This window comes from Staurois parvus, unplaced genomic scaffold, assembly GCF_062004578.1.
Source record: "Staurois parvus isolate SC_StPar_1 unplaced genomic scaffold, SC_StPar_1.0 ptg002845l, whole genome shotgun sequence".
Taxonomy (NCBI): Eukaryota; Metazoa; Chordata; class Amphibia; order Anura; family Ranidae; genus Staurois; species Staurois parvus.
Window position 1 is genome coordinate 145,911 of NW_028320641.1, and position 24,865 is coordinate 170,775.

At 47.0% G+C, this 24,865-nt stretch overlaps 1 protein-coding gene across 1 annotated transcript in view; it reads right to left on the bottom strand.

Annotated features, from left to right (window-relative positions):
- The window catches only part of LOC149429047 (CLIP-associating protein 1-like), a gene marked incomplete at its 5' end in the record, with an annotated part of 158,285 nt that overhangs the window by 34,397 nt on the left and 99,023 nt on the right, over positions 1-24,865 (bottom strand). The window contains 3 exons of the mRNA XM_089666790.1: positions 8,342-8,448; positions 12,342-12,485; positions 18,369-18,461. Coding sequence (XP_089522916.1) covers positions 8,342-8,448; positions 12,342-12,485; positions 18,369-18,461 — 344 coding nt within the window. The remainder of the gene's footprint in view (positions 1-8,341; positions 8,449-12,341; positions 12,486-18,368; positions 18,462-24,865) is intronic.

Consider the following 24,865-nt stretch of genomic DNA (forward strand, 5'->3'; position numbering starts at 1 on the left):
GACACTTTCCCCCCCTTCCAGTCCCGACACTTTCCCCCCCTTCCAGTCCGGACACTTCCCCCCCCCTTCCAGTCCGGACACTTCCCCCCCCCCCCTTCCAGTCCGGACACTTCCCCCCCCCCCTTCCAGTCCGGACACTTCCCCCCCTTCCAGTCCGGACACTTTCACCCCCTTCCAGTCCGGACACTTTTACCCCTTCCAGTCCGGACACTTTCACCCCTTTCCTGTCCGGACACTTTCACCCCCTTCCAGTCCGGACACTTTTACCCCTTCCAGTCCGGACACTTTCCCCCCCTTCCAGTCCGGACACTTTCCCCCCCTTCCAGTCCGGACACTTCCCCCCCTTTCAGTCCGGACGCTTCCCCCCCGGCCAATTTTCAGCTTTCAGCGCTATCACACTTTGAATGACAATTGCGCGGTCATGCAACACTGTACCCATATGAATTTTTTAGCACTTTTTTTGAGACAGATAAAGCTTTATGTTGGTGGTATTTATTCACCGCTGGGATTTTAATTTTTTTTGCTATGTAAATGAAAAAGTCCAAAAATTTTGAAAAAAAGTGTTTTTCTTATAAAATTTTGCAAATAAATAATATTTCATCATAAATCTTGGCCAAAATTTATTCCGTTATCTTTTTAGAAAAAAAAAACAAATTAGTTTAGAACCAAAAATTATGTTTAAACATTTTTTTTTACATTTTTATATTATGTTTTTTCTTTTTTTTTTTTTTTACATACTGTCACCCACCCTAGCAGTACAGTGTCACCATGGAGGACACAGCGGGCACTGGATCGCGGTGCTGCGCGCTCCCAGGGAGCGCGCACAAGCAGGGGGCGGGGAGGCCGTTTATAAAAGGCCACCTGACCCTGCACTGCCACCGTCCGGCCGTTTATATACAACAGCCGGACGGGAAGTGGTTAAAAGGAAACAATGGCAGCCAGGAATGCGAGAGTCCCCAATGGCACACGATGGGACAGACGGCATTCCGTAATGACGGGGTGAACTGGTGTTACAATATTATTTCATTTTTTACAATTCATTATCAGTACTACAAACAAAACATCAATCCACTAAAGACGTGACAGAGACAAGGATGGGGAGGTTTGTCTTTGCGCTCTCTCTAGAAACGATTCCTATATCCTATGTGGTAACAATGGGGGACAGTCCACAGACGATGCCCCGATTCTCATGAAGGGAGAGAAGTTGCTGAGACTGGGATGAAGCGCTGCAATGTGAAGATCAGGAAAAAAGCTTTCTTATTTTATTGGTCGGCTTATACAAACATATTGTGCTTTATAAACACAGCGAGTCTAGCCAGCACACGGGTGTCAGAGCCGAGATAACCTGACCTGAGTATTTACCTCCAAACAAGGGACAGATTGACACAATAAAAAGACATCATGAAAATGTGTTAATCTATAACGTGTTACACATCCCATCCCGTCTATCTGCTTTATAACACATTTTTAGGAGTCTTTAATTGCAGAGTTTTAGGCTAGCCATACACGTGGCAATTTTCAATCCATTTCAAGGACAATTTCACCTTTGGTAACAAGTTACATCTGTATTTAGGGTGTAACATGTTACCAAACAGAATGTGCCAGCGCCCCTCCGACTCCACTGTGACAGCAGGCGGGGGGGATCTTCTTCCTGCACCTACTGTCACAATTTAAAAAGAGTGCAGCTGCTTGGGGCTCCGCCATGCATCAGTCATTCACAGCGATCTGTGGATGAATGAAATACAACTACCATCTGCCACTGGGGAAGCTACCTTGTAGTCTCCAATGAAAAAAGAAAGCAATGGTTATGAATAAAGCTGGGTATACACACACGCTCTCCCTGGACCCCGCATTCACCGTATCCGCTCTCCCCGGACCCCGCATTCACCGTATCCGCTCTCCCCAGACCCCGCAATCACCATATCCGCTCTCCCTGGACCCCGCATTCACCGTATCCGCTCTCCCCAGACCCCGCAATCACCATATCCGCTCTCCCCGGACCCCGCATTCACTATATCCGCTCTCCCCGGACCCCGCATTCACTATATCCGCTCTCCCTGGACCCCGCATTCACTATATCCGATCTCCCCGGACCCCACATTCACTATATCCGCTCTCCCCGGACCCCGCATTCACTATATCCGCTCTCCCCGGACCCCGCATTCACTATATCCGCTCTCCCCGGACCCCGCATTCACTATATCTGGTCTCCCCGGACCCCGCATTCACTATATCCGCTCTCCCCGGACCCCGCATTCACTATATCCGCTCTCCCCGGACCCCGCATTCACTATATCCGCTCTCCCCGGACCCCGCATTCACTATATCTGCTCTCCCCGGACCCCGCATTCACTAAATCTGGTCTCCCTGGACCCTGCATTCACTATATCCGCTCTCCCCGGACCCCGCATTCACTATATCCGCTCTCCCCGGACCCCGCATTCACTATATCCGCTCTCCCCGGACCCCGCATTCACTATATCCGCTCTCCCCGGACCCCGCATTCACCATATCCGCTCTCCCCGGACCCCGCATTCATTATATCCGCTCTCCCTGGACCCCGCATTCACTATATCCACACTCCCCGGACCCCGCATTCACTATATCCACACTGCCCGGACACCGCATTCACTATATCCACACTCCCCGGACCCCGCATTCACTATATCCACACTCCCCGGACCCCGCATTCACTATATCCACACTCCCCGGACCCCGCATTCACTATATCTGGTCTCCCCGGACCCCTCATTCACTATATCTGCTCTCCCCGGACCCCGTATTCACTATATCTGCTCTCCCCGGACCCCTCATTCACTATATCTGCTCTCCCCGGACCCCGCATTCACTATATCTGGTCTCCCACAGTACACAGAAATGCAATTATTTCAGTAAATATAAACTGCTAAATCCTTTTTCTCATCAGCAGTATATAGAAGTCTTGTGACTTCTATCAGTGTCCAGCCGAGCACTGGTTAAAGCCTGTAGGAGTTTTCATTCTGTTCTGACTGTCCTATGAGGCTGCATGACCCGTCCCTCTGTCTGAACAGCGCTGATTGGACCTGTGCTGATCACATGCACCCTCTCAAAAAAACAAAAAACTTTCTAGCAATCCATACTAATCTTAGCATGTGCAAAGTGTCTCCTAGGGCTCAATACTATCAGCAGATAGATTGTGGACAGCAGAGGAAGGGGAGGATCAGAAAAGACAGGATCAAAACAGCCTTTTTACACAATGCAGAGGATTAACCCCTCAGGTTCCACAGTGAGTATAACAAGCATGCTTTACTGCATCTACAGACTGATTGTACTACTGTGGGTTTAGCAACACTTTAATTCAATCGGCAATCAGATTGCTACATGTATGGCCCGTGCAATTCTCTCCAAGCAAAGGCACCCATGGTACACCATAAACATATATGTGTGGGGTGTTAATGTGTGCAGTGAGACGGTGGTATCTATACAAGGTTTCATGTATTACCATGTAATAAGAGATATGTATGCGCCATGCAGTGATGAAATGAACTAGAAGGTTTTCCCGATGCTACATGGAGATGCACATTCAAGATAAATACAGAAGTGTTTCAGAGCCGATTCGAGAGAGCCTGCTGGCTTCAGATACACAGATTCGGCTTCATTAACCACCACATGGGGTGCAGACTGCAATAATATTGTGACACGAGACAAACAGGCGGCTGAGTTACCTCGGAGAGTAAGAGCGTCTGAACGCCTTGTGAGACGGCGCAGTGGGGATGGAGTGCGATGGCGGAGGAAGGTGCTTGGACAGCCCATCTGCACTCCAGGCCCACAGCCGGCTGCCGCATGGGGAGAGAAGGGGTGGGGAAAGGACAATCGGTGGAGAATGAAAGAAGGGAAAGAGAAGAAAGACAAGGAAGAAGGATAAAATGATGCCATTTCATGCCGTCTCAGACAGTAATATAAAAGTTAAGAATCAACCAGATACCTAAAGTGATATGGAATCGTTCTAGAGCAGCGGCAGGTTGTAAGAGGCAGGGATTCGTTGGAGAAGTTGCCTGGTCTAGTGTCAGTAAAGGCAAACCTTGGAGAGGATTAGGTTTTCCCTGATGGATGAGCCGGCTTCTGCAAGCTCCAGCAGATATTTAGCAGAGAACAAAGCCATGACTAGTGGTGGTGAGGTCTGTACATGGAAACATGAGTAGCACCTTATAGCTCACAGATCCATCTCTCAGTACGCAGAATTTCTCCTAAACACCCTCAGTGTACCTTCAATGTCCAAGAAGAGAAAGCCCCGGGGATTGCAGTCCACCTCTTAAGCCATAATTCAGTAGCTGTTTGAGCTGCTATGACAAATGGCAAACCTTGGCCTAGCACAGATATGGCGATGGATAAACACCCAGTTCCAGGGATGATCCTCCTCGAGGCTCCATCTCGCCTTCACACTTCCCCCTGACGCATCCCTTGGCCGACCACATCTCCCTCATCCAGACATAAGGAGACATAAGCCACCCAGAGAAGAAGACAACTGAACCTCTCTCTATGCTCCTGAGACTCCTACAACCCAACACTTCAGATGAAGCCTCAAATCTTGGCATTCAAACTCAATATGCCAAATGCCAATTTCAGAACCCTAATAAAAAATAGGAAAAAACCCCAAAACACTCGCAAAAGCAGATTTTGAGGTCCTCATGACAAAATATTGAGCCGGCTTTGAGCCAAGATCACCTAACTACTCTGGACTGGTCACTCACATCGAAGTTTTTGTACCACTGAATCATTCAGAAGGCTCCCTCATCTGGAAGAAGGATCCCTCAACGTGGCCTGCTTATCTCAAGGCAGGCCACCTGAAGGACCTTATTGGATGATGCCACCCAAAAAGTCTAATCAACAAGGATCCTTGCAATGCATTGGCGGTGTGAGGCCTCACACAGACCAAGCATGGATGCTCCCAAATCAAGCAGCTGACATACTTCACCCTTACCATATAATCTGTATGTTATTCAGGGGAAATTACTGTACTTTAGGCCAAAGGACAGTGCCCTTACTTCTGGTCTCCTGTTTAATAAAAAAAAACAAACAACAAAACATGCCTCCAATTGGAAAGGCACTGCATACGTGGATGAAATTAAAGAGACGGACAGACTCTTTATCACATGACTTGGTGCCAATGGAGGGGCATGAAGTGTGCGGACTTTCCCCTGTAGACCCTTGGATTTATTAGCGGCTGGGGGTGTGGCACTTGGTGGCCCTTACAGATTAGGCTGCTGGCTGAGCTCCCCACCTGGCTGGATATTTGTAGTCTAAATTACTAAGAATATTGTTCATAGATTTTGTCATTTTTTTTTACTGCATGTTAAAACTGCATAATGGGCACTTTGGACCACCAACACCTGTCACAGGCTGTGTAGTCTTTTATGCCTTCAGATGGGACAAACTTCATTCTATATGAGTGAGGGGGGTGTTTCTTCCAATTCTCTAATGTGTTCTCACAATTGGCATCTCTTTTGACAAATGATATAGAGGACTTGTTGGTTCACTTTCTGTAGCTACGCGTCTGGTAAGGTATAGGTTCGGGTTTATCAGATGTGATTCGGGGCTACCACCCTGCCAGATAAACTAACCACTTCCTCCTATAGGACACTCTCTGTGGGAAAGTGCATTTGAGGATTCTTCTCACATTTATTTCCACACAAACATTTAACTGAGCATCCCTTCTTTTCATGCCTCTCCTTCCCTACCTGCCCATCTGCTCCATTAAACTTCACAACACTTCCTCTACTCTTCTCTATGTAATCTACTACTCATCTCCTCCTCCCCCTCAACCATTTCTCCATTTTCTCTTTTCCTTCTAGTATTTACTTTACTTCTTGTTGGATACAAAACAAACTATGGATCACATCCCTTAATGCCAAAGGCCTTAACTGCTCCCTAGAAGGAGAAAATGCTCTTCGCTGAATTTAAAAGAGCGACTTCAGAGAAGACAATATGCCACAATTCCCAGGCACACCTTGTACCACAGCCTGAAATAGCTGCAACACAGAAGCAACATCTAAAAGGGGGTTCCACCCTCATATTGCACTGGACAGTCGATGACATGAGCTGCGGAGAGGACAGTAGATACTTCTTCCTAAAAGGAAGCTCATCTGGGGCACCAAACGTAACCTTAGCTGCAGTTTACAGTCCTTGCACCAGTCAAGGTCATTTAATAAAATCGATCTGGACAAACAAAACACCTTTATAGAGAGAATATGAATTTGTGGAGGGGATTTTAACCATCTATATCAGGGTTTCTCAACCAGGTTTCCATGGAACCCAAGAGTTCCTCCAGACGTTGCTAGGGGTTCCATGAGCAATTTCTGTCTCTCAGATAAGTTCCCACTGACACCACTGATAATTTTAGCTATCTGAAAGGAACATTCTTCTCAATGACCACAAGTGTAAGGAGTATTCCTCCCACTGACAATCACACTAATGTATCACGAGTTGCAGATATAGTAATGTTTAGCAAGGGTTCCCTGAGACTGGAAAACTATTTCAAGGGTTCCTCTGTGTTGAAAAGTTTATGAAAGGCTGCTCTATAGAGATACCTCTACACCTCCTTCCCCTCTCTTCTCTACGTTTAACCCCTCATATAGTCAATTTTTTCAACCTTACACTAAACTACCTCTTCCCTTTCCCATTTCTTATTCCCACCCCTTACACCCTCCTCTACCACTCATCCCATCCCATATTTCTCTTCCCTCCATTTTTTTTACCTACACATTGCATGTAATATCAACTTAACATAGCCCAACAAACCCAAAATCCCAATACTTACAACACAGACAAAAACTTTAGACAAGGTGTATTTCCCATACCCATTATGGACATGGCACCCTATTACATACAACTTGATTTAAAAGATGAAGCATAGTGTACTTGGGATCACATGGCTTGTGTATGCTTCCCATAATAACATTTTGAGCTTGTATGACCTTGACAGTGTTTCTTGAATGTCTCTGCGCTACATTTTCTCAAAGCTTTTTCCCATTGCCTATCCTCAATCCCTTCTTTTACATCTTCCTCAACCACTCATCCCGTCCCTAATTCCTCTTCCCTCCATTTTTTCTACCCACGCATTATCGCACAATACTAACACAACAAACCCAAAATCTCAAACCCCAAAAGCTATTTTGGCTGTACTTCTGTGGATCACAGGAGTGTAGTTCATTCTGTACTCCTGGGACCTGTTTGTAGCTGACGCCCGCCGTCGGCTGACCGCGAGATGACGCCCGCTGTCGGCTGACCGCGAGATGACGCCCGCTGTCGGCTGACCGCGAGATGACGCCCGCTGTCGGCTGACCGCGAGATGACGCCCGCTGTCGGCTGACCGCGAGATGACGCCCGCTGTCGGCTGACCGCGAGATGACGCCCGCTGTCGGCTGACCGCGAGATGACGCCCGCTGTCGGCTGACCGCGAGATGACGCCCGCTGTCGGCTGACCGCGAGATGACGCCCGCTGTCGGCTGACCGCGAGATGATGCCCGCTGTCGGCTGACCGCGAGATGACGCCCGCTGTCGGCTGACCGCGAGATGACGCCCGCTGTCGGCTGACCGCGAGATGACATCGCTCAGTCAGTCCAGGCTGGGGACAGATCCCAACTTTACAGTTGGGATTCGCCCCAGAGTCTGGAGAGGCACCTGGGTCAGCCTCTCCCTCCTCCTCCACATCCCAGCGCTCCAGTGAGCGCTGGGGGGGTGAAGCAGACAGCGGTGACGGTCAGTTCTGCTCAGAGCAGCTGTGAGAACTCAGCTATAAGCGGACATGTGATCACCGAGTTCTCACACTTAGAGCCAATGGGGGACCGATGCTGCATCCACCTTGGTAAGTATAATTTGGGGAAACTTCTCTTTTTGGCCACAGAAAGAGCTTCCCATACCACAGATGGTGTGCTTCCCATACTCTTTATTGACATGGCACCCTATTTCATACAGCTAGATTTAAAAAAATGAAAGAAAGTACAATTTACTGAGGATCAGATAGTATGCATGGTTCTAAAACCATCAGCAATAATCTGGTATCCATGCTTGTGAATGTCCACAGCATCACCACAGGATTAATGGCAATCTAGAAAGTGTAACCAGCACATATATTTACTTTGCTTCATACGGTAAAAATGATGAAAATCTTTGCAGTTGTCTGGAAATGCAACTATATCGTATGAACACAAACACATTTTGGAGAAAAATCGTCAGCTATCCTGAAGCTTGATGAGACTGTAGGCTCCCGATTGTAATATTCCCGTGGTCGTGAACCGATTGCAAATTTGAGAATAATTCAAAGAGCTGAAACAACAATCATTTGATTAGGTGAAGTCCTCACCTTGGGGACAGGCCTCCATGGGAACAGTTGGTGGGGGATGTTAAAGGACTTGACCTGCTGCTCGAGTGTCGGGAAGGCGTTCGGCCCATCGTATTGCTTGGCGATCCCTGCAAACGAAATCAAACCACTTAGAAAAAAATAAAAAATAGCAAGACATCCATATATCCTGCCCTGCTTGAGCTTATATCAAAATACACAACAAAGAACGACCTTGAAAATAACTGGGTGGAAACAATGTCCTTCTCACCAGATCTATGCCAAATCACCCATGGCACCTTTATATTCATCTCATGGTGCTAACAGGGGGTCCTGGGGCACTAAAGACTTGTGACCTACACTGACGGCGGTCAAAGTCAACTCTGGAGAGCAGGTTAAAAATCCCAGAGCTTCAGACACGGGCGTGGCTCATCAAAGACTTCATAGCACAGGAAAAGATTACTGATGCAATATTCTGTCTCAATATATTATGGATTCTTGCAATAGATACATAAATATAGCTGATTCACCAAAATGTTCAAATTTAAAAACAGTATTGAAATTATAGTTACTTAAGTAACTATTACATTGCAAAAAAAAAAAACACAGGAGGGAGCAAACGCCAAGTGCATTACCAACAATGTGTTTATTGGATATAAAAGTCGATGGGGTGTGACCATGTCATTTGGAAGGCTAAGGAGTTTCGGGGGACATACCCCTTCGTCAGAGCTGATCAAACCAAGTAAAACATGGCTGGATCAGCTCAGAAGAAGGCGGCATGTCACCTGAAACTTGTTCGCCTCCAAATGTGCTGCCCAACAGGCCCCCCTTCCTCAGAGCTGATTTTTTGCAATGTAATAGTTACTTAGTTGGATCACCTATGAGGACGGGGGCCTGTCCCCTGAAAATCGTTCGCCTCCAAATGTGCTGCCCAACAGGCCCCCCTTCCTCAAAGCTGATTTTTTTCAATGTAATAGTTACTTAGTTGGATCAGCTCTGAGGAAGGGGGCCTGTCCCCTGAAACACGTTCGCCTCCAACTGTGCTGCCCAACAGGCCCCCCTTCCTCAGAGCTGATTTTTTGCAATGTAATAGTTACTTAGTTGGATCAGCTATGAGGACGGGGGCCTGTCCCCTGAAACGCGTTAGCCTCCAAATGTGCTGTCCAACAGGCTCCCTTACTCAAAGCTGATTTTTTCAATGTAATAGTTACTTGGTTGGATCAGCTCTGAGGACGGGGGCCTGTCCCCTGAAACTTGTTAGCCTCCAGCTGTGCTGTCCAACAGGCCCCCCTTCCTCAGAGCTGATTTTTTCAATGGAATAGTTACTTAGTTGGATCAGCTATGAGGACGGGGGCCTGTCCCCTGAAACTCATTAGCCTCCAGCTGCACTGTTCCAACAGGCCCCCTTCCTCAGAGCTGATCCAACCAAGTAATTAATACATTGCAAAAAAACACACATGCAAATGCTTAGTGCAATACCATCAAAAGTGTTTATTGGATACAAAAGTTGTTTGCGACGTGGCTGGATCAGCTCTGAGGAAAAGGGCTTGTCCGCTGAAACTCATTAACCTTCCAACTGTGCTGTCCAACAGGCCCCCTTCCTCAGTGCTGATTTTTTTCAATGTAATAGTTACTTGGTTGGGTCAGCTCTGAAGAAGGGGGCCTGTCCCCTGAAACGCGTTAACCTTCCAACTGTGCTGTTCCAACCAATTTTAACTGGCTGGACTAGCTCTGAAGAACGGGGCATATCCCCTGAAATGTGTCAGCCTTCCAACTACGTCATACATGGTCAGACGCCATTGTCTCACGGTTGGAGTGAATATTTGATACACTTGCTCCCTACAAGGTTTCTGAGTATGCAATTGACTTTTGGTAGTAATGCACTAGGCGTCTGCACCCTCCTGTGTGTATTATTACAGAGTGTTGAAGATTACTCGATCTGAGGGGGGTCGCATCAGGCGAAGCATTACGGTATCATTGTTGGATGTACTACTGCCTGAGCGCTGGAGTGTTTGAATTCTTTTGTGAACTATTACATATTTAGGAATTACTGCTACATACATGTGACTGTCAAAGCACGTGAACTAAATGCTAATACCATTACAGGTGAAACTCGAAAACTCGAAAAAGTTCATTTATTTCAGTAATTTACTGTGCTTGATTGGCCAGCAAACTCACCTGACCTGAACCCCATAGAGAATCTATGGGGCATTGCCAAGAGAAAGATGAGAGACATGAGACCGAACAATGCAGAAGAGCTGAAGGCCGCTATTGAAGCATCCTGGTCTTCCATAACACCTCAGCAGTGCCACAGGCTGATAGCTTCCATGCCACGCCGCATTGAGGCAGTAATTGCTGCAAAAGGGGCCCCAACCAAGTACTGAGTACATATGCAGCTTCTACTTCTCAGAGGTGCGATATTGTTCTATGTACAGTCCTTGTTTTATTGATTGCATGGAATATTCTCATTTTCTGAGATTGTGGATTTGGGGTTTTCATGAGCTGGAAGCCATAATCATCACAATGATGACAAATCACGGCTGGAACTATCTTGCTTTGCATGGAATGAGTCTCATATATTAGTTTCACCTTTTAAGTTGCTGCACTGAAATAAATGAACTTTTGCACCATATTCTCATTTTTTGAGTTTCACCTGTATATACCGAATACCATACCACAGGGTTAACCCTTTGAGGACCATAAGATTACGGAACGCCAAAAGAATCAATTTTTTGTTTTTAACCACTTCCTGTCCGGACACTTTTACCCCCTTCCTGTCCAGGGCAATTTTTAGCTTTCAGCGCTATCACACTTTGAATGACAATTGCGCGGTCATGCAATACTGTACCCAAATGAATTTTTTACCATTTTTTTGAGACAGATAAAACTTTATTTTGGTGGTATTTATTCACCGCTGGGATTTTTATTTTTTTTACTATGTAAATGAAAATGTCCAAAAACTTTGAAAAAAAGTGTTTTTTTAAATAAAATTTTGCAAATAAATAATATTTCATCATAAATCTTGGCCAAAATTTATTCTGTTATTTTTTTAGTAAAAAAAAAAAAAATCCAAATTAGTTTATAACCAAAATTTATAATCTTTTTTTTTAGATTTTTATTTTATTTTTTTTTATACATCCTGTCACCCTAGCAGTACAGTCACCATGGTGACACTGTACTACTTGTGGGGGGTGATGAAGATTTCTTTTTTTTTTTTTACACTGATTGCTTTTACACCCATATAGGATGTAAAAGCAATCATTTCTCTTTCTCTCTGTCTGCATTCTTGCAGTCATTGAGAATTACTGAGTGAGCTGTGATTGGTCACAGCTTGTCACATGGTACAAGGCTGTTGTGAATAGCCCTGTACCATGTGACCTCGGTGATCATTCACAGATTTCACACATAGTAAGCAATGATGTCAACAAGTGACATCTTGCTTACTACTTTGCATGTGATCACTGATTCGCCAATCAGTGATCACATGATCGGGACCTCGTACAGAGGTCCCGTCCGATGATCGGTGTTTCACTGTGTCCGGAGGACACAGCGGGCACTGGATCCCAGGGAGCGCACACAGCTAGAAAAGGCGGGTGCCGTTTATGAACGGCAACCCACCCCTGGAGTGCCACCGCCCTGCCGTTTATAAACAGCAGGCAGACGGCAAGAGGTTAAAGCTCGTACACTTCATTTGCTGTAGCTAAACCATTTCATGAAATAATTGGCAAAAAGCTAGATCCATTTGTTGATAAGAACTAATATTTTGACTCAAACCAAAAAAAAAAGAAAAAAGTATTTTAAGTTCTTAATCAGATGATACATGCAATTAACATGGGACAAATACGTCCCTTGGTCCTCAAAAGGTATACATTTATAAGGTCAAGACTTAAAACTGAGACCATACGGTGTATTAGAATGATGATGTACAGACAGGAGTGCTAGGAAACCCACTGCCCCTGGACATAACATTTATAAAATATCATTGCCAATTGACAACCAAGATGAAATAGACATGAGGTCCCACCACACTGCTGTTGCTGGAGTTCTTCAGATGGTTGTGGAGTAGTTTGGTTGCTCCATCCTGGAATGTTTTTGGCAAAGCACCCAGTAACATGGTGAACTCCGGTGTGTTTAGTTCAAACAGAGAGATGAGGACGATCTGTGCTGCCTGCAATAAGATAAAATACGGTCAAGTTTTTCATATTCAACATCAGGCATCACAACCCTCTAAAATGTTCCACATTCTGAATGACATCCAAAAGCAGGAGATACAAACTGGGCACAGTAGGGTCAATATGTGCCTGTAATGCAGACAGATGTCTATTCCAGCACATAGCCCGATAACTGGGAGTTTCTTGGGATTTGGTGACGGGTCTGGTGGACCATGGGAATAGACTGTGAGTGAGAAGTGAGACAGACAAGGCACATGCAGTGACACACAAGGACACTCATTCAACATTACAGCACCCCACACTCCTGTGATGGCAATTTCTGGGTTTGCCCTAAAAGCACAGCAAGAATTGTTAATTGGAAGATTGGTTAATGGGCCCTGGCCATGGAAAGGCAAGCTGGTACGTCTGTCCTCTGATCATGTCTGGTGGTAGATCTCAACATTCACTACTTTAAATACAAGGTGGAACAAACCGGCTATGGTGACTTCTGAACAGTAGAATGGCATGCAGAATTCCGGAACCAGTTATTACAATCTGAAAGGTAAACATGCACGTCCGCAGACGAGATACTAGACGCTTAGACCCCAACAGTTGGCCGTCTTCCTTCTGCCCAATTTATTCTATTTCCCAATCAAGATCCAAAACGATTTGCATACCAATCCTTCTCACTAGCAGACTTTTGGAGGGTAGGGGGTGTCTGCATTATGCCCCGTTCACAAAGGGTAGGCTCTGTTTCAAGGGCGGATTGACAACACATGGGGCCCTCGGGCAATAGGGGATCATGGCGCCCGTGTCCTTGCCCACACTCAAAAAAGCCTATAAAAAGCTACCAGGGGCATTTCATGGGGGCCCCTACTGACCCCGGGTCCTCCAATGGTCAGTCTGCCCCTGCTCTGTTTAGATCAGCTCTGCTCTAGGTGCGGTCAGGTGTAGATGGACTGTATGTTTACTCCCGACTGCCATATGATCCACCTAGTCAGAGGGGGGTGGATCTCTTTCCATGTTTTTTTTTTAATTTAGCAGACCAGATTTGATTGGAGGTAGGCGGGTGTAAATGGAAACATGTCCATTTACTCCCACCAGTCCTTAGGGATGAATGGAGGGTCTGATTGAGTTTTCCTGAAAAACTGACAGGTGGACCTGATCGGACCCTTCGTTTTAGAAAGGGCCTTAAAGAGTTTAGGTGGAGAGAAAAAAAAACCACAAGTATATAGTTTGAAATACGAGGTATCTCCATACTGGCTATGGTTGGTTGATCAGCAAAAGCATCTCAATGCATGTCTACCAGTCTATAAGGCTGGCCATACACTATACAATTTTCTGTTCAATTTCTGCCCAATTTCCTTTAGATTTACCTTCAACTATGTAGTGCAAGGGCCCGCCTAACTGGATACAATTGATAGTGTTGTTGGGTTTGACCTCCTATTATATGGTTTTTGGTAAATCTAAACCAAAAATCTCAAGAAAATTGGATAATCTATGGCCAGCCTTAGTATGTTCACTGAAAGGAGCACTGCAGTCTCTGATGATGTGAACACATGCAATGCTCTTGTGATTTGTACCTGGGATAGATTAATAAAGTGTTTGTTCATCTTTACAAAAAAAAAAAAAAAAAATTAAAAAAAAGGTGAACTAACACCTTATACCTTCCCCACCCCCCCTGTAGTTACCTTCAGTGATCCTGAGCTGTCAGGGCTCACACAGCAGGTCCAGTGGTTTGGGGATTGCAAATCCCCGCTGTTCTCCTGTCTCCTCTGAGTAGAACTTTTGGGGCAGACCAGATCGATTCTGATTGGCCAACGCAGTCACAGTGAATCGATCTGATCCATGCTGGAAGTGCTACCCAGAGCAGAGCAGGGATGTCAAATCCCTGGATTGTTGGACCAACTGCAGGAGCCCTGACAACACAGGATCCCCAGAAGGAAGGGCAGTGGGGACGGGAGGAGGAAGGGCAGTGGGGACGGGTGGAGGAAGGGCAGTGGGGACGGGTGGAGGAAGGGCAGCGGGGACGGGTGGAGGAAGGGCAGCGGGGACGGGTGGAGGAAGGGCAGCGGGGACGGGTGGAGGAAGGGCAGCGGGGACGGGTGGAGGAAGGGCAGCGGGGACGGGTGGAGGAAGGGCAGCGGGGACGGGTGGAGGAAGGGCAGCGGGGACGGGTGGAGGAAGGGCAGCGGGGACGGGTGGAGGAAGGGCAGCGGGGACGGGTGGAGGAAGGGCAGCGGGGACAGGTGGAGGAAGGGCAGCGGGGACGGGTGGAGGGGGGGTAGGGGTGATGGTGTAAGTTCACCTTGTGAGATTCTCCTTTTAAATTACTCCTAAATTGGTTCTGTAATCCTTTCAGAAGCCCCAATCAGCTATATGAAATGTACATTTTCACAGTCTATGTCTCCTATCAGCTAGCAATTAAAGCCTAACAGGGGCTCTACAGCTGGCCATAGACGGTTCGAAACACGGACAGTTCAGCAGGAACTGGCCGAGATCCCAGCCATCTATGGGCAGGCTGAATGTACCCAAGGTGATCAATCAAATTGGGTACAACCAGCCTGATGGATTTTACATACGATTATCTAGTGGCTGCAATAATCACTGTCTTGGCTGGTGGGGGGATTTCCTGGTCAACAATGACCCGTGATTGCAGGAAAGAAATGTGCTCCCGTGTGCGGCCTCCTGCCTAACCCTTCCCTACTCCATCCCAAACGTTCCAAAAAAAAAAAAAAAACGTTTTGCCTCTACATAGAATATCCTGGACAACACAGGCAGCTATTTCTGAGTAAACGTGAAACCTGCAATGGACCGATTTATCATGATAAAAGTATTTGGCATTGCGCACATCTATCTCCGTATCCATCTCTTGTCTGTGCCCAGGATCACAATATGGAGGAGGGGTGGGGGGGTGTATTTTATGAAAGCGGCAAGTTATTCTATTTTTAGAATTCCCAGATTAATTATTAGCTCAGATTCTTTATCAGGTCAGGGCAGGAACAAACGAGATGAGAGAAATGATTAAGCACATGGAAACTAGTGGCCATGGTTACAACACAATGTAATAATGGCATGGCCATGCCCCCAGGACGGGACGCCATTTCTATGTGGAGATAAAACCCAAGCAGTGTAGTGTGATTGACGAAGGAAGGACGACACATGCAAGAGCGGGTTAAACCATCACTGTATTACATTCTGTACACAGATCTAACGACTGAAGACATGACAACAACAGGAACACGCAAGTCAAAGTGTTATTAACTATTTTATCTAAGGAGGCAACTGCAGCCAGTCTTCGGGGTGTAATCTGTCTTAAAGAAATGGTCTGAAATCACAAGTCGGCTTCCTGTCAGGACCTAGAAACCAAATCGCACTGAACAATGCAATGCAGTTAAATGTACCTTTCCGTTGGGGGGGGGGGGGGGGCATAAGTGCAATCAAATGGACAAATTTTGACTTTTTTTTAAAAATAAAATGACACTGGCGAGGTCACAATCTGACAATAAATGTCATTTTCTGAATCTTGAAGGGCTCCCTGCTGCTCTGTCTGTCTTACTCTGCAGTTTGATAGTTTAATCTGCGGATTAAGTATTTTCTTGACATCTGGGGTTCTGTTGGTGCTGCTCTATCAGGACCCCACACCAAGGCCTGGTTCACACCTATGCGTTTGTTTTTGTGTGCGTCCTACAGAACCGCACTAGAGTCCATTTAACATGGTCTCCTATGGGACACGTTCACATCTATCCTTTTATACCTGCATTGCGGTTTTTGGTGTAATAGACTTAGATGGAACCCACAAATGGCGAGTTTTTGATGCGTTATGTGTTTTTTTTGGCCATTAGGAAAGTATTGAGTGCAACTTTGATGTGACTTTCATTGGGTGCACTTTACACTCCGGCACCCAAGTCGCATCAAAGTAGTGCAGGAACATTTCCAAAGTTGCTGGGACTTTGAAAAGGCTCTGGAATTACTTTGAAGTGACCGATACTACTGTACATTCTCTGGCACCCAAGTCGCATCCAAGTAATGCAGGAACATTTTCAAAGTTGCTGGGACTTTGAGTGCCAGAGAGTGTACAGTAGCATCAGTCACATCAAAGTAGTGCAGGAACATTTTCAAAGTCGCGAATTTGAAAACGTTCCTGCACTACTGTGATGCGAATTGTGTGCCAGAGAATGTACAGTAGTATCGGTCACTTCAAAGTAATTCCAGAACCTTTTCAAAGTTCCAGCAACTTTGAAAATGTTCCTGCACTAGTTTGATGCGAATTTGGGTGCCAGAGAATATACAGTAGCTTCGGTCACGCCAAAGTAATTCAAGAACCTTTTCAAAGTCGCATCAAACTAGTGCAGGAACATCTTCAAATTTGCGACTCTGAAAATGTTCCTGCACTACTTTGATGTGACTGATGCTACTGTACATTCTCCGGCACCCAAGTAGTGCAGGAACATTTCCAAAGTTGCTGGGAGTTTGAAAAGGTTCTGGAATTACTTTGACGTGACCGATGCTACTGTATATTCTCTGGCACCCAAGTCGCATCCAAGTAGCGCAGGAACATTTTCAAATTTGCGACTTTGAAAATGTTCCTGCACTACTTTGATGTGACTGAGGCTACTGTACCATTCTCTGGTACCCAAGTCGCATCAAAGTAGTGCATGAACATTTCCAAAGTTGCTGGGACTTTGAATAGGTTCTTGAATTACTCTGTGACTGAAGCTACTGTATATTCTCTGGCACTCAAAGTCGTATCAAACTAGTGCAGGAACATTTTCAAATTTGCGACTTTGAAAATGTTCCTGCACTACTTTGATGTGACTGATGCTGCTGTACATTCTCCGGCACCAAAGTAGTGCAGGAACATTTCCAAAGTTGCTGGGACTTTGAACAAGTTCTTGCATTACTTTGATGTGATGTGTACTTTGATGTGATCGAAGCTACTGTACATTCTCTGGCACCCAAGTCACATCAAAGTAGTGCAGGAACATTTCCAAAGTTCCTGGGACTTTGAAAAGGTTCTTGAAGTACTTTGACGTGACTGATGCTACTGTACATTCTCTGGCACTCAAAGTCGCATCCAAGTAGTGCAGGAACATGTTCAAATTCGCGACTTTGAAAATGTTCACTGTACCATTCTCTGGCACCCAAGTCACATTAAAGTAGTGCAGGAACATTTTCAAAGTTGCTGGGACCTTGAAAAGGTTCTTGAATTACTTTGACGTGACTGATGCTACATTCTCTGGCACTCAAAGTCGCATCAAACTGGTTCAGGAACCTTTTCAAGTTCGCGACTTTGAAATTGTTCCTGCAATACTTTGTTGCGACTCGAGTGCCAGAGTGTAAATTGCACCAAATACTTTCCTAAAATGCGTGTTCAAAAATGCAAAGTGCGCCGGAAAAAACGTCAATAGCAACAGGCATAGGTGTGAACCAGGCCTACTACATTGCAATGAGGGGAGGACCTGCCGGACAGCTTGGCTCGGGCCTCACCACGGCTAAAGAGTGAGGCTATTTGTATTGTCTGGTTCCCTGCTGAGAAGATCCCACTGTACTTTCTGACCCAATAACCAGATTCAGGAATGGAGAAGGAAAACCTCTGCAGATTAAAAAAAAAAAAAAATGAATTTTGAATGCAATCAAGAGATTTACCCAGCAGAAGTCAAGAAATACAACCCTGCAGAGTTCTAACCTTCTCTGTCCTATTAATAATATTATGGGGTTCCAAAGAGGGAACACAGAATTACACAGATATTGGTAGAACAATCCCCGCTGTTCCCATCTTTGATTTTATTCCAGCATGAACTACAGAACATGGACGGGGGTCTGATTAATACACGCATTGCACACGCATGACATCAGTGCAGTTCGGTGGTTAGTGCACACAGGTGTCTTCCATCTACCTGTTTACATCTATCTTCCAGGCTTCCGTCAGGCCCGGAGGATGCTGGGATGGCTCGGGCTGAAAGGTCATCGGAAGCCCAGCTATGCAGGTTCTGGGTTTCATGAGGCATTTTGGGAGGAAGAACCAATCATTAGAAGCATCTGACATGGCGGCTCACACAAAGCAAACAGGGACAACACAGATTATCACTTCCACATCAACTGAACCCGGGGGGACTTTGCACCTTCTATCAAGGCCTACAGGATGGTGACAACTGGAATCACCTGCAGTGTTCCTGCCCCGGCAGAGACACAAACCTTCACAACCACATTTACATGACAGAGAACTGCTGACGGTGTCCAGGAATCGTTGGAGCGATGGCTGAAAATCAGAAAATTGGTTATCCACTGTAGCCAGCCTGAGGATCCCCTTACATGTGCACCAAGGAAGTCCTGTATAGAGCAGCACAGTCCGTGCTGGACCACGTGATGGAGGGGGGTACTTGTACTGACAGATGGCGTACTGGACCACGTGATGGAGGGGGGTGCTTGTATTGACAGATGGCGTACTGGACCACGTGATGGAGGGGTGCTTGTACTGACAGATGGCGTACTGGACCACATGATGGAGGGGTGCTTGTACTGACAGATGGCGTACTGGACCACGTGATGGAGGGGTGCTTGTACTGACAGATGGCGTACTGGACCACGTGATGGAGGGGTGTGCTTGTACTGACAGATGGCGTACTGGACCACGTGATGGAGGGGGGTGCTTGTACTGACAGATGGCGTACTGGACCACGTGATGGAGGGGTGCTTGTACTGACAGATGGCGTACTGGACCACGTGATGGAGGGGTGCTTGTACTGACAGATGGCGTACTGGACCACGTGATGGAGGGGTGCTTGTACTGACAGATGGCGTACTGGACCACGTGATGGAGGAGTGCTTGTACTGACAGATGGAGTACTGGACCACGTGATGGAGGGGTGTGCTTGTACTGACAGATGGCGTACTGGACCACGTGATGGAGGGGGGTGCTTGTACTGACAGATGGCGTACTGGACCACGTGATGGAGGGGGGTGCTTGTACTGACAGATGGCGTACTGGACCACGTGATGGAGGGGGGTGCTTGTACTGACAGATGGCGTACTGGACCACGTGATGGAGGGGTGCTTGTACTGACAGATGGCGTACTGGACCACGTGATGGAGGGGTGCTTGTACTGACAGATGGCGTACTGGACCACGTGATGGAGGGGGGTGCTTGTACTGACAGATGGCGTACTGGACCACGTGATGGAGGGGGGTGCTTGTACTGACAGATGGCGTACTGGACCACGTGATGGAGGGGTGCTTGTACTGACAGATGGCGTACTGGACCACGTGATGGAGGGGTGCTTGTACTGACAGATGGCATACTGGACCATGTGATGCAGAGGGGTGCTTGCATTGACAGATGGCGTAATGGACCACGTGATGGAGGGGTGCTTGTACTGACAGATGGCGTACTGGATCACGTGATGGAGGGGTGCTTGTACTGACAGATGGTGTACTGGACCACGTGATGCAGAGGGGTGCTTGTACCACATGATGGAGGGGGGTGCTTGTACTGACAGATGGCGTACTGGACCACGTGATGGAGGGGGTGCTTGTACTGACAGATGGCGTACTGGACCACGTGATGGAGGGGGGTGCTTGTACTGACAGATGGCGTACTGGACCACGTGATGGAGGGGTGCTTGTACTGACAGATGGCGTACTGGACCATGTGATGGAGGGGTGCTTGTACTGACAGATGGCGTACTGGACCACGTGATGGAGGGGTGCTTGTACTGACAGATGGCGTACTGGACCACGTGATGGAGGGGGGTGCTTGTACTGACAGATGGCGTACTGGACCACGTGATGGAGGGGGGTGCTTGTACTGACAGATGGCGTACTGGACCACGTGATGGAGGGGTGCTTGTACTGACAGATGGCGTACTGGACCACGTGATGGAGGGGGTGCTTGTACTGACAGATGGCGTACTGGACCACGTGATGGAGGGGTGCTTGTACTGACAGATGGCGTACTGGACCATGTGATGGAGGGGGGTGCTTGTACTGACAGACGGCGTACTGGACCACGTGATGGAGGGGTGCTTGTACTGACAGATGGCGTACTGGACCATGTGATGGAGGGGTGCTTGTACTGACAGATGGCGTACTGGACCACGTGATGGAGGGGTGCTTGTACTGACAGATGGCGTACTGGACCACGTGATGGAGGGGGGTGCTTGTACTGACAGATGGCGTACTGGACCACGTGATGGAGGGGTGTGCTTGTACTGACAGATGGCGTACTGGACCACGTGATGGAGGGGGGTGCTTGTACTGACAGATGGCGTACTGGACCACGTGATGGAGGGGTGCTTGTACTGACAGATGGCGTACTGGACCACGTAATGGAGGGGGGGTGCTTGTACTGACAGATGGCGTACTGGACCACGTGATGTAGGGGTGCTTGTACTGACAGATGGCGTACTGGACCACGTGATGCAGAGGGGTGCTTGTATTGACAGATGGCGTACTGGACCACGTGATGGAGGGGTGCTTGTACTGACAGATGGCGTACTGGACCACGTTATGGAGGGGGGTGCTTGTACTGACAGATGGCGTACTGGACCACGTGATGGAGGGGGGTGCTTGTACTGACAGATGGCGTACTGGACCATGTGATGGAGAGGGGTGCTTGTACTGACAGATGGCGTACTGGACCACGTGATGGAGGGGTGCTTGTACTGACAGATGGCGTACTGGACCATGTGATGGAGGGGTGCTTGTACTGACAGATGGCGTACTGGACCATGTGATGGAGGGGTGCTTGTACTGACAGATGGCGTACTGGACCATGTGATGGAGGGGGGTGCTTGTACTGACAGATGGCGTACTGGACCATGTACTGGAGGGGGGTGCTTGTACTGACAGATGGCGTACTGGACCATGTGATGGAGGGGTGCTTGTACTGACAGATGGCGTACTGGACCATGTGATGGAGGGAGGTGCTTGTACTGACAGATGGCGTACTGGACCACGTGATGGAGGGGTGCTTGTACTGACAGATGGCGTACTGGACCACGTGATGGAGGGGTGCTTGTACTGACAGATGGCGTACTGGACCACGTGATGGAGGGGTGCTTGTACTGACAGATGGCGTACTGGACCATGTGATGGAGGGGGGTGCTTGTATTGACAGATGGCGTACTGGACCATGTGATGGAGGGGTGCTTGTACTGACAGATGGCGTACTGGACCATGTGATGGAGGGGTGCTTGTACTGACAGATGGCGTACTGGACCACGTGATGGAGGGGTGCTTGTACTGACAGATGGCGTACTGGAAAATTTGTAGTAAAAGGAAGTCACCAGAATCCAAGGTTGATTTTCCCAGCTGGATCTACGCTGCATCTGAGCACCACAAAGCAAGAAACGCCATTTAACTCATTTTTAATATTCAAAGCAAACTCCCCACCCAGCTACATCTCCCTGCTGATAAATCACTTAGAAAAACACTCTCCTAGCATTTCTGGCCATCTTGAGTAAGGGCAGATGATTCCTGCAGCATTTACTTCCTGGAAACCATTTGCCCTTAGCTCAGGCATACAAGTAGGAGGACGTGCTTAGCTGAGAAAACCCCTCCTCTCCTCCTGAAGTATCCTGGGATATAGAACATCATTTGCCTAGGCCTAAGGAAGTAAGAAACGGGAAAAGAAAATTAAACAAGGAAATATAATCTACCTTCCTATCTATTGCCTAGGCCAGAAACAAGGAAGTAAGAAAAAAAAAATGTAAAAATAAAAAGTAAATATAATCTACCTTCCTATCTATTGCTTAGGCCAGAAACAAGGAAGTAAGAAAAAAAAAAAAAAATTCAAAAGTAAATATAATCTACCTTCCTATCTATTGCCTAGGCCAGAAACAAGGAAGAAAAAAATAAAAATTAAAAGGTAAATATGATCTACCTTCCTATCTATTTACTAATGTTAGAAGGATAAGGATTAAAAATGGTGTTGATTGAGAGACTTTAAGAGCACAATGTCACATGGGTCAAACTGCCAATATTTCAGGGCCTCACAGGATCCCCTTCCGATGAGGCCCTGAAAGGTGGGCAATTTGACAGAATGTGTTCTTCATATCTTTGGAGTCTTCATTTCTTACGAATACTGCAAACAACGTTTATTGCTAAAGTGCAGAATTTTAAAAGCGGACAAAAAAAGGGGCGGAGAGCTAAACTTACACTCTACAAAGCTCAATGAGAGCGGATTGGAGGGAAGAGACACCCCCCCACCATACAGCTAACAGGAACAGAGCTGAGGCTTTCAATCAGCTGGAGGTTCCTCCCCATCACCTTTTTTTCTCTTGGTGTCAGGAAAACTTGTGAGAAGCGATTCATGGTGACAGCAGAGGAAGGAGGCAGCAGACAAAAATGACATTTAGTGCTCTGGATTGAGACAAGTACACACTGTGGAGGGATGTGCTTTGTTCATATTTCATGTCTGAGGTTTACAACCACTTTAAAGCGCATGTACAAGACCTGTCATCCTCGTACTCCTCTGATTCCCCCCCCCCCCCCCCCCCCCACTGTGCCATACAGCTGTCTAATGCCAACAGGGACGCCGCACTTTATAAAGCCTGCCGTTTGATTTGATGTTCTAGTCGCCTGACACCTTTTTTTTTTTTTTTTTTAAATTACTTATGAGCACCACATTAATGCTCTTCTTGAGCTCTGTTTTCCCCCCTCTATGAACCTATAAACACTTTCCATCCTCTGGCTTCCAATGTAAGTCCTATTTCAGCTTTCATCTGGTATATGAAAATAATTGGAAAAAAAAAAAATTTAATTTGGAAGAATAGATGAGTAAAATAAAGAATGTGAAAATGCTTTACATGTAGCCTAGAGTTCCGCCTTAAGGGCCGGTTCAGACTATAGAAGCGCAGACCAGATGCGTTTGTGCATGCGCGTTTTGGATGCGTTCCGATGCATTTTTTCCCCCTCTTTATTTTAAAGCGGAGTACCACCCAAAAGGGGAAGTTCCACTTTAAACCCTTGCTGCCGGCGCCTCCCGGCCCTTTAAGAGTTTCAGACGCCGGGAGGCGGGGCGGGTGGGCCATGGTTTAGGAATCATGTGACCACTGTGACGCGTCGTCACGGCGGTCACGTGATCGGGAAAGGTCCCAATCGAAAGAGCGGACCGGGACCTTTCCGTACCACACGTGTGCTGGGAGCGCGCAGGGCGCGCGCTCTCAGCACATGTTTTTTGCTACATGAACGCAAATGTGTGGCCACTCAGCGTTTAGGCCCAGACACCGGGAGGCCGCACATTTGTGTGCGGCCGGCGCAAAGGGGTTCAGGATTGGTCCTCTGCCTCCCGTGAAGAATTGGCACCTTTAAGGAGAGGGTACCCGATATTGACAGGTACCCGCTCCCACTTCTGTTCCGACCGCCTAGGCGATTGGAAACGGAACTTCTCCTCCCTTCCCGCAGTCTTCTGGGACATGTGATAGGCCCCAGAGGACTGCGGGACAATCCACAAAACACAGTGGGCACCCGGCTGGGAAGCCACAAGCTGTCACAGCGCGGTGCCCACAGTTGGTGCCAGGGACAGAGAACATCGCTGGATCAAGGGACGGCTGAGTGGCTGTTTTTTTTTACAAGTCAGCAGTGCAGTCCAGTGCAGAAAAAAATGCAGCATGTTCTACTTTTTTCTGGAACTGGAACGCACTGAAACAGACCGCACTGGGGTGAACGATGCCATTGGAAACCATATAACCTACTGTCCATGCGTTTTTAATGCAGAAAAAAAAAAAAAGCGCACTGGACTGCATAGGGTGTGAACCGGCCCTAACTGTACATTCAGGTTTTCGGCCGAAAAAAAATATCGGTCGATTTTCGCACTGTTAGTGGGTTAATTGGTTGGCAGTTTTTCTGGATTTTGGCACTTTATCGGTGAAGTTGGCCAATTGGCCAATTTTCCCGGCAATGATGGGCAAACCGGCCGATCTTTGTACCGATAAAAAATCTGCGCATGAGCCATGACCTGCAAGAGGAAGAAAAAGAAGAAGAATTCCAGTCTGCTATTATATTTATATGAAAAGTCTTGTGGTTGCAACAATGTATCTATTTGTATCTGAATAAAAATATCTGTATCCAAAATGGATACATTGTTGCAACCGCAAGACTTTTCATATAAAATATAATAGCGGAGCTCTCTGCATGGACAGAAGTAATTAAATGCCAGACATAGACGGGACGAAAATCAGCCGAGTTTTTTTACCGTTGGTGGTAACGTTGGCCTATTGAGCGACCGATTTTTTTTTTTTTTACGGTCTATGGCCTGCATAACACTCAAATCTTACCAGACAGGATTTTTTGGAATTTTGTAAAACTTTTCCAGAATAAAACGAATCTTAATCGGTTATTAGTAGGCAACATTTTTTTTCCCATTTCGGGTTGAATAAAAGGGAGGATTACAACC